Below are 9,838 nucleotides of genomic sequence, written 5' to 3'. Positions count from 1 at the left end.
CTGACTCACAGGTGAGTCCAGGCCTCTGGAAGGAGGAAAGCGGTGTCTGTGAGGCAGAGCTGGGCACTGTGAAATCATTTCAAAGATCCTGGCAAAGCTGGCTGCCTCCCTCCCGACATCAAGGACCAGGCCACAAGAGTGGGTCCCAGTGCTGGGACCCTCTGAAGAGACCAATGGAAGCTTCTGAAGGGGCAGCATCAGCCACCCATGAAGAGGAGAAGCAGGCTGGCTCAGCAGAGAGCACAGAGGCTGAGAGCAGGAGCAGAGGACAAGACAGGTCCAGCAGGCAGACAGAGGCTCAGGAAGCGGGGCCGGCCCGTCGGCGTGGCCAGGGGAGCTCCGGGCGCGGCCAGCCGGCCAGGCACTCACCAGAACCACTTCGGAGCTGTGGGAGCTGAAGACTTCATGGGTCCAGGTCTGGCCGGGCTCGGGGGAACGGTCCCCCTTGCGGTGCAGCTTCAGGCCCACCGTGTGGTGCCCCATGGTGTTCAGCAGCTGGGCCACCTCGCCCGACTGCAGGTTGTCAAAGTAGATGGTGGCACCCACAATCTGGTCCCCTGAGCAGAGAGGAGCAAGAAGCAGGTAAGACCACCCAAGATCTCAGGAAAACAATACACAACCACTGTGTGCTGGGCCCTCGAACTGACTTGCAGGTGGGATAACACCCATTGTAGAGAGGAGGAAACTGAGGCTCAGAGAGGCCAACTAATTTGCCTAAAGTGGCAGAGCTCATTGGCGGTGGAGGATACTACAAGGAGCCAGCAGGGGTGGGAGGGCTAGGGTACCGAACATCCCGATGCCACTGTGACCGGGCCCTCCACAGCCCACTTATGCTGCCCTCTGCCCTCCCCAACCTCACCCACCCGACCCAGCACCGGCCCGCACCCCGAGGTGACTCACCCTCTTTGACCACCCCAGTGCGGGCCGCAGGGGAGTTCTGCATCACCTCCTGCACAAAGACGCCGTCATCCCTCTGGGCAATGGTCAGCCCATGGGAGCCGCTGCCCTGCCAGTTGGGCAGCAACAGCTCCCGGGTCGACTCCTCCTCCTTTTCCATCTGGATGAGATAAGAGAATGGAGCTCAGAGCAGTGGGGACGCAAGGGCACGAGGGGACAAGAAAGCCAGGGATCTTCGGTGCTAGGAACTCCCTGAAAGTGGGCATGTCTCCAAGGTGCCTGCTTCTGCTGTGGGCATGCTCCCAAGATGGAGAAGACGGAAAGTGGACAGCGGATGATGCAGCTGGCCTCGGAGGAGACATGGAAACAGCCTAAATGTCCATCAACAAATGACTGGATAAAGAAGATGTGGTATATTTATACAATGGAATACCATTCAGCCATAAAAACCGACAACATAACGCCATTTGCAGCAACATGGATGCTCCTGGAGAATGTCATTCTACGTGAAGTAAGCCAGAAAGAGAAAGAAAAATACCATATGAGATCGTTCATATGTGGAAACAAACAAACAAAAAAAAAAAGAAGAACATAAATACAAAACAGAAACAGACTCATAGATATAGAACATAAACTTGTGGTTGCCAAACGTTTGGGGGGTGGTAAGGGAAAGACTGGGAGTTCAAAATTTGTAGATATTGACAGGCATACATAGAATAGATAAACAAGATTATACTGTATAGCACAGGGAAATATATATAAGATCTTGTGGTAGCTCACAGTGAAAAGAAAAGTGACAATGAATATATGTATGTTCATGTATAACTGAAAAATTGTGCTCTACACTGGAATTTGACACAAAATTGTAAAATGACTATAACTCAATTAAAAAAAAGTTTATAAATAAATAAATAATCAGCCTTGGAGGTAACCATCCCCTCAGCCCTCCCCTCAGGGCCACACGCAGTCTCTACCCGCCCTATCCCATCACCACCTCTCTCATCACCCTCCCTCCTCCTACTGACCTTCACAGGACTTGGTTCAGGAGCAGATGCCTTGCCAGGAGCCCGCCCCTCCTTCCTCTCCTCTCCTCAGTGTCTCTCTCTCTCGGGAATCTCCGTCACACAGCCTAGGGAAAAGTTCACGATCAGGCTCCCACTCAACAGTCCGCTTGCTCCAAACCCTGACTGGCTGCCACACAAGAGATGGCTGGATGTTCTGTCCTTCAGGCCACACCCAAACCCCAACCCCCACTACTGTCATCAGCTCTCCTCACACATGACTCTCCAGTCTGTGGTCACAGGTTTAGAGGAAGCCAGACTCAGTTTCAAACGGTGGCTCTGCATCCTCCCAGCTGTGTGATTCCGGACAAGGCACTAAACTACTCTGAACCCCCATTTCCTCATCTGTGAAAATGGAGATGATAAAGGATTTCCATGAGGACTGAAGGGAAGAGAAAGAAAGCATGCGTGGGACCCTCTGGCGCACGGGAGCCTTACAACATCCATGTTCTCATTAGGTTCTTTGTGACAGCCTCAGCAGGGAGCTGTTACGGCCCCCATATTGCAAATGAAGAAAAGAAGCCCCCAGCCTCCCTGCACTGGCCGGAGCCCTAGAGGCAGGAGTACAGCTGCACTGCTTCAGGGACGCGTGGAGTCAGGGCCCACCTGGCTGCCCTGCTGGGCCCTGAGCCAGGCCCCCCTAGGTGTGAGCACTTAAGGGCAAAGACCTCCTCCAGCCGCAGGACGAGCTGTCAGCTACAGAGGCACCCCAGGAAGACACAAGGCAGGACTCCTGCCCGCGGCCACCCACACAAAATGGTGGCAGCATCACCCAGAAGCATGCCCGTGCAGCTGTGCCAGGGAGGCTCTAAAGCACCGACAGCCTCGCCCAAAGCTCCACCCTAAAGCTGTTTACATCCAGAAATTAGTCAACCAGTCAATAAATACATGCATGCTGATCACCTCCTGTCTGGCTAACATTGTACAGGGACGGACACAGCTCAGCCCAGCACTGAATCATACCCTGCATTCGCTGGTTACCTACCTGCACTCCCCTCTAAACACCTACTGAGTGCACACCACGTGCCGGGTAGGCAGATTTAAAAGACTCCTTTTATTGTGATTGAATTACTGCATTCTGTTGATTCTTATTTTGTGGTTGGCTTTATTCCTTTGATAACTATGTAAGTTTATAAAGCTAAAGCTCTAAACTGTTCTTAGAAACAATGAAGAGTACCTATATATAAATTTTAAAAATATGTGCAGTATATTATATATATGTATTTACATGCAATATATTGTATATGTGAAGTCAAATTATATCAATTTCACATAATAAAACTGAAAATGAAAATAAAATAAAAATTAAAAACTCCTTTTAAATCCTGTTCTGGATATAAATTATGAAAAAGGTGCTCTGGGCATGACCAATATAGCCTTAGAATGTTCCAGAAGGCTGGAAGCCTTCGAGAGGTGGGGAAATGAAATCTAAAAGGGGCTTTAAAAGTGCTAAGTTTGCCTCTGAGGACGGGACTCACGGAAATTCATAGGCACTCAGCACTTCCGCTGTCAGGCAGCTCACAACACGGGTGAAAATGGCCACAGACCGCCCCAGTTCCCCAACCACCCGAACTCACGCGTGCACAGGTGTCGGCTGGGAGGTGGGCAGAGCCATTGGTGGGCAAGTGGCCTGTGGCACAGGTGTGACAATCACCTCCCTTCCTACCAGAAGTCAGGATGACCCTTTCCCTAGCATCCAGCACAGAGAAGCCAGCCCTGCAGACAAGGAGCCAGGCAGGGCAGGGAAGGAAAAGGTTCCCACCCGAGGGCTTCTCAGATCTCCAAAGCCACCGATGGCCCTGGCACCCCTTCTTCCTCCTTGAGCAGGGCCCCTTTTCTCAGCCCAGCATCCTGGTGCAATGAGCCAGCAGCCGGCAAGGGGGGAGAGAGCCAGCCAGCTCATCCTCGCCCACATCTCAGCCCCACCCTCTCTCCTTCCCCAGTGAGTCACTGTGGCCACAACAACTCCAGACACACCAAGGGTCACGCCTAAAACCCGATCGACAGAGCGCTGCACAGGCCAGACCCCTGGGTGCCAGAGGGGCTGGGGCTCCAATGAGACTGGGAGTGGGCTTCCCTGCCAGGTCCGTAGGACAGGGCCCCAGGCCGAGTCCCTGCATACACAGCCAGGAGACTCAAGAGGGACCTGCTTCGACCAGGGGCTGATGAGAAGGAAAGGAAGCCATCAGCAGCAAAGAAGAGACCACAGCCCGTGAGAACAGGAGGCCCTCAACCCAAGGATGCAGGTCAGCCCCAGCAGGGCACCCGCTGGGTTCTCAGCCAGGTGGGGCTGCCAACCATCCTGCCTGCTCTGGCTCCAGGCCTCACCTCCTGGCGTGGCCAGGAAAGACGCCCCCTCCCCTTTTATCTGATCCGGCTGGATGGACACAGGGGTGCTGATAGGGGATTCGAGGCTATGATGGCAAGGGCCTATTTTCTGCATTTGGGCCCCAGCCCTCGATCTCTCCCACCCCTGGGGTCTATTCCAAGCCCTGGTGGTCCTACCTTCTCCTCCCACACAAGTCAGGTGAAGCCGGGTTACTGGGGGGCTGGGAGGGTCTGCCCTGCTGCTATCCAAAGCAGGGTTTCTGAAGCTTTGGGGAATTCTGCACATTTGGCCAAAGGGCATAAACCCTTGGAGCTAGAAGAAATCTTAGAGCCCAGCTGTCCCACATGGCGGCCATATGTGGCTATTATTTAAATTGATTAAAATTAAATTAAATTAAACATTCAGTTCATTGGTTGCAGTAGCCACATTTCAAGAGCTCAACAGCCATGTAGGGCTATCATATTAGAAGTGCAGATACAGAACATTTCCACCGCTGCAGAAAGTTCTGCAGGATAGCACCGCCTGCTGTTTACAGATGGGAAGAGTTAAGTCCAGAGAGGTGACAAAGGGAGAGCACTGGGTCCCTAGAATCCGGGTCTGCTAGCTCCCCGCCTGCGGTCCAGCGGACACTGGCCGGCAGGAACCTTTGTGATGGGGTGGGCTGGAGTGGAGACCCTCTAAGGCAGAGGGCTGCTTGGAGGGCAAAAAAGAAGCGAGATGGTGAGGCCACTCCAGCTTTAAGGCAGAGAGGACACCCGTCTGAGACTGCAGGGACAGGGCGTCATGCAGGCCAGAGGCAGCTAGAGAAGAATGAGGCTGCCCTGACAAATCAAAACCACAGAGGATGTGCATGCCACCTCTGCAGATCGGGGGCAACACCTAGGCAGGCCCAGGAGAAACCCAGGCAGCAGACCCGGGAAGACAGTTTCTGCCAGGTGTGACCTCCAAGGAGCATCCTTCTTCCACTGCCCCCAGGAATCAGAGCCCCTTCTGCCCAGGAGCCAGAATGAAGACAGTCAGGGAGGGGGCCCAGCCAATTTGCAGCCAAAGACAGCCTGGCAGCCAGCATCAGTGTCAAGATGACAGGAACTGATACATACACACATACACACACCCGCCAAGAGGCAGGCCTGTGGGTCTCAGTGCACCAAACCTAAAGTCAAGATACACAGCAGAGGGACACAAGTTTGTGCATACGCTCAGCAGAAATGGGACATAGGCGGTGACACGCCAAAGCACAGAGACATGCTCCCACCCACAAAGGGGAGGACACTGACAGCAATGAAATTTCCATCCAGCACACGACTAAATGGACCCAGCATACATATGGGCCCGGGAGAAGCAGTCCCCAGGCCCAGAACAATGAGCTGACTCACAGCCAGAGCTAGAGACCTCCACCAGCGGGAAGGCCCCGGCACCTGTCACCAGGTCGAGGGGCTGGGATAGTCAGAGATAACAGAGACACACCCAGAGGGTCCATCTACTCTCCTGCACACTCACCAGGCAGTAAAGAGGAAGCAAAACCACACATTGAAAGAACCTCCCGCCCCAGGTTGAGAGAAAGAGAATTTTGCAGCGCTCCTATGGTGTCCCAGTACGGGGCTCAGTCCACGCCTGGGGTCTCCAAGCAACCCTATGTGATTAAGAATTAATATCTTTGTATGGAAGGTACAGCTCTGTGGTAGAGTGAGTGTTTAGCATGCATGAGGTCCTGGGTTTGACCCCCAGTACCATTAAATAAATAAAAATAAACCTAACTGCCTCCCCCACAAAAAAAAATTTTAATTAATATCCTTATTTTAAGGCTGCAGAAACAGGCACCCAAGGTTAGACAACTTGCCCTAGTATGAGACAGAGCTGAAAGGCAAGCCCGGGGTTCCCAGACTCCAAGGCCAACAGTCTGTACCCAGGGATAGGGGCAAAGGCACAGATAAATACCCCCACAGGATGAGAAACCACAGAGAAAGATGCACAAGGGAGATAAACACAAAAGCGAGAGCTCTGCACTGGAGGGGGCAGAGTGAGATGTGAGATGGGGAGACACACCCACAGGAAGACTGAAGGAGAGGCCTCCATGCATTTCCAGACAGAGACTACGCCTCGCCTCGGAGGGACGGAGGGACGGAGGGACGGATGTAAACATGAAAAAGAGAGGGGCTGAGATGCGGGCCAGGAGGGAGAGACCCAGGGGCCTTGATGCCCTTCAAGTGACACAAGCCCAAGAGGCAGGGCCAGAGGCCACCAGCCTCCTTGTCCACACACCAGCCTCGTCATGGCCCAGCCTGAGGACAGCAAACTCAGAATGGGCAGAGTCCCAGGCAGCCCAGAGCCCAGGATCTGAGGGCCCTTCTGGTTCTGGGGCTCATCGACGCTGTGTCCCCAGGAGTCAGAAATCCTGAGCCACCCAGAACCCAGCTCACCTGTAGAGTCTCTGGTCTCCAGCTGGTGAAGCCTGAGAGAACATTCCCCTTCTGGGGCTTGGCGGTCATCAGACCCACCCTAGAGAGCAAGGCAAACATTCCCACACACTGCGAAATGGGGACAGTCATGACAGGAAGATCCCTGTTCCAGAGAAACAAGGAGGAACACAGGGCTGGCCTCTCTTCCAGGCCGAGGTCTCTAAATGGCCCTCCACGTAGGCAGCCGCCAGACCTCTGTCTGGAAAACAACATGCCCCGCTCTAACTGAAGCAGAACTGTGAGTTCTCTTCAGATTCTACGCTGGCACCAAGAACTTTGAGATCAGCTGACTCTGGGCAGCACACCCCCAGGGGGCACTTTCAGCTTGAATGGGATGTGTGTCCTGGGGAGGTTGAATTATCAGGGAGAATTTGATGAACACGTTGCAAGACATGGATAACATGGGCACTGAAGAAACAATCAAAGAAAGACACGCAAGGACGCACACACAACCCCTGGACACAGAGCAGACCCCATCCCCTGCCTCCACCAGCTCACAGCACACACCTGCCCAGGCAGCCACAGGCCCTGATCATCATGGAGGGAGGCTCCACCTGCTCACCTGGTGCCCAATCAGTGCCTCCCTCTTCCCTGCTCACCTGCCTACCTCGCTCCCTGGCTATCTGGGCAGCTGGCCTTGCCCACAACTCCCACCCAAAGGAGGTGGCTTGTCCAGCCTCCCCGCTCCAGCTCTCTCCTCCCCATCAGCCCCTTTCATCACGCTGGAGTTTCCTGCAGCTCCCCACCCCCAACCCCGCCAGCCAGCTGCTTTCTGGGCTCCACCCTGTCGCCTTTCTCCACCTCAGTCCTCGGGCCCTCCCACTCCCCCAGGCGCAGGGCTCCAAGCTCTTGCTTCCAGCAGGGAGAGAGACCTTCTCCCTCCCCTGACCAAGAGGGACTCCCCTCTCTTTGTGGCAGGGGCTGGGGGCAGCTTACAGTCTCCAGCAGGAAGTCTTCACACCTGGCCACCTCACCAAGGAAGAGTGGGCCTTGACCCTGGACAGCTGGGATTAAGACACTAACTCTGAGGTGGGGCACCCTCGGGAGGAGGAGGGTATGAAGAAGAACTCGCTGTCTCGCCCTCAAGGGTAGATTACAGTTTGGGAGCTGCCCTCAGCCAAGACCAAGGCCAAGCTCTCCGCCCAGTGGTCGGGCCACGCTAGTGCAGGGGCTTGGGGCCAGGCCACTCGGCCCAGCTGCCAAAGAGCCGCCCCCAGCCCGGCCAGGACGCCAAGCCAGGCGCTTCCCCTTCCCCTAGAACCTCCGCTCCAGCCCCCGGGGACAGGGCAGGATGCCGCTCCCTGGCTGGCCGAGTGCAGTGCCTCACTTAGCCTCCATCAGCTGGGGCCTCGCTCCCAGGGCTGTGCTAACCCTCCGTTGGGCCTCTAGACACAAACTCCAGGGCCTGGAACCATCAAGGATGAAGAAACTTACTTCAGTCCTTACCTACAGCCCCCGTGATACCTCTACCACCTGGGCAGAGTCCCATTGCTGTTCCCTGCCCTGTAAGCCCCAAATGCCAGCAAAAGTGACAGGTCCAGGACCACCATGCACAGCTAGAGACACAGTCTTTTAGGTAATGACGCATAACCGCCATGAAACAGAGACTCCGGACCCAAAGCATCCAGTACAACAGCCTAGCCAAGTCCCCTTGATGGGGACTAAGGCCAATAGGGAGGAAAAGGGGCTCCATCAAAACAAACAAACCAACCTGCTGAGCCCGCTGTGGCCCACCCACGTGGCCCCCACACCTCCTCCAGCTCGCCCAGGCCTGGAGGAAACTGTGTGCTCAGGAAGGCCAGGGAGCCCAGCGGGACGGTCGGAGCCCAGGGAAATGCCAGCTCCCTGGGAGCCTGGATGAAGCCCAAGGGGGACAGAGCAAGAGCAGAAGGCCCTAAGACACCCACCAACTGAAACATGCCATTCTAAGCCCTCTCCAGGGGCCACCTCCCTTCTTCCTGTGCACATGCACGTGGTATCAGCCCAACTCCAGGGAGAGAAGCTGGGGGGGGATGGGGGGAGAAGCCAGCAGGGGGGGGGGGCGGGTAGGAGTTCCCAGCAGGAGTCAGACTAGCTCTCCCAGTCAGCCTTTCTGTCCCCAGGCAGTTCCCTAGTTCTGAGGAAGGTGATAACCACACCCCAGAGCCGCACACACCTCTCCACCCCCACAGCTTTGCCCCAACCCCTCAAACCAGCTCCTCAGGCTCTGGGTGGTTTGTTCTGCCAGGGCCAGCAGGCCAGTTCCAAGTCCACCAAAGAATCCAGCCTGGCGGTGCCCAGGCACCTTCACCAAGGGCCTCCCTGGAACTAAAATGACCTCCGGGGACCCCCCAGCCCATTTCCTGCCCTTGACCGAAGCTGACCTTCACCCTCCACAGGTCTCCATGGTCACTCTCTCATGTCTCACTTTGAGCCCTTGAACCTGTAGCCTCACCCACCCTGAACCAAGTCTGGCTGGTAGGAGTCCTCAGCTCTGTGGGGTTAACTCTTCAAGAAGTTACTCAAACCCCTGAATCACTGCTGTGGGCCCCCAGAGAAGCAGCACTAAGCCCCACATTACTTATGTGGCTCCCAATGTGTCCTGGTTCTCTGAATAATGTCCCTGTGTATGATCTTTAAGGGCAGGGCTTTGGAGAAGGGCTCAGACACCATCCTGTCCCCATTGCCAATACTTTAGACACTCCGCTAGCCCAGCTCTCATAGTCCCAGGTCCTCTCTGACCCTCCATCATCCCACAGCTCACAGCTCAGAGCAAGGAGGTAACCCCTAAGCCCAGGCTCCCTTCTACTCCCTACTCTGCACACACACACTACCCATGTGCTGGCCCAACCCATCATCCCTGTGGGCCAAGGAGAAGGAAGCGTCCCCATTCAGCTTTGAAAGGAAGTTGAGTGCCACACCCTGCCCCAGGGATTTCCCTCATGGGGGGCAGGGGGAGGGAGGGGGAATGAAAGCAGATTCTACTCCCCAAATTTAGACCCAGCACAGGTGTGGAGGCCCTAAAATGCCTTCCAAGGCATCTTCAATCTCTCCCTCCTTTCCCCCGACTCCCTCACCTTCACCAGTCACTACGGGCCCCTTACGCATCATCG

General features: G+C 55.2%; 1 protein-coding gene across 6 annotated transcripts in view; it reads right to left on the bottom strand.

The window, feature by feature from the left end:
* AHNAK (AHNAK nucleoprotein) overlaps window positions 1–9,838 on the bottom strand; it is an 89,935-nt gene that overhangs the window by 77,548 nt on the left and 2,549 nt on the right. For 5 of the 6 annotated variants that reach the window (XR_012509566.1, XR_012509565.1, XM_074371889.1 and 2 more), the window contains exons 2-4: window positions 1,923–2,026; window positions 901–1,057; window positions 370–557 (exon numbers count right to left, since the gene is read on the bottom strand). Coding sequence is in view for 4 of the 6 variants with exons in the window: in XM_074371889.1 (XP_074227990.1) it covers window positions 370–557; window positions 901–1,057 (345 nt within the window). In the remaining 2 variants the exon portion in view is untranslated. The remainder of the gene's footprint in view (window positions 1–369; window positions 558–900; window positions 1,058–1,922; window positions 2,027–9,838) is intronic. The other variant, XM_074371888.1, reaches the window with a different exon arrangement.

Source organism: Camelus bactrianus, chromosome 10, assembly GCF_048773025.1.
Source record: "Camelus bactrianus isolate YW-2024 breed Bactrian camel chromosome 10, ASM4877302v1, whole genome shotgun sequence".
Lineage (NCBI taxonomy): Eukaryota > Metazoa > Chordata > Mammalia > Artiodactyla > Camelidae > Camelus > Camelus bactrianus.
The sequence above is the reverse complement of the archived record's forward strand: the minus strand, read 5'-3'. Positions and strand labels throughout refer to the sequence as shown.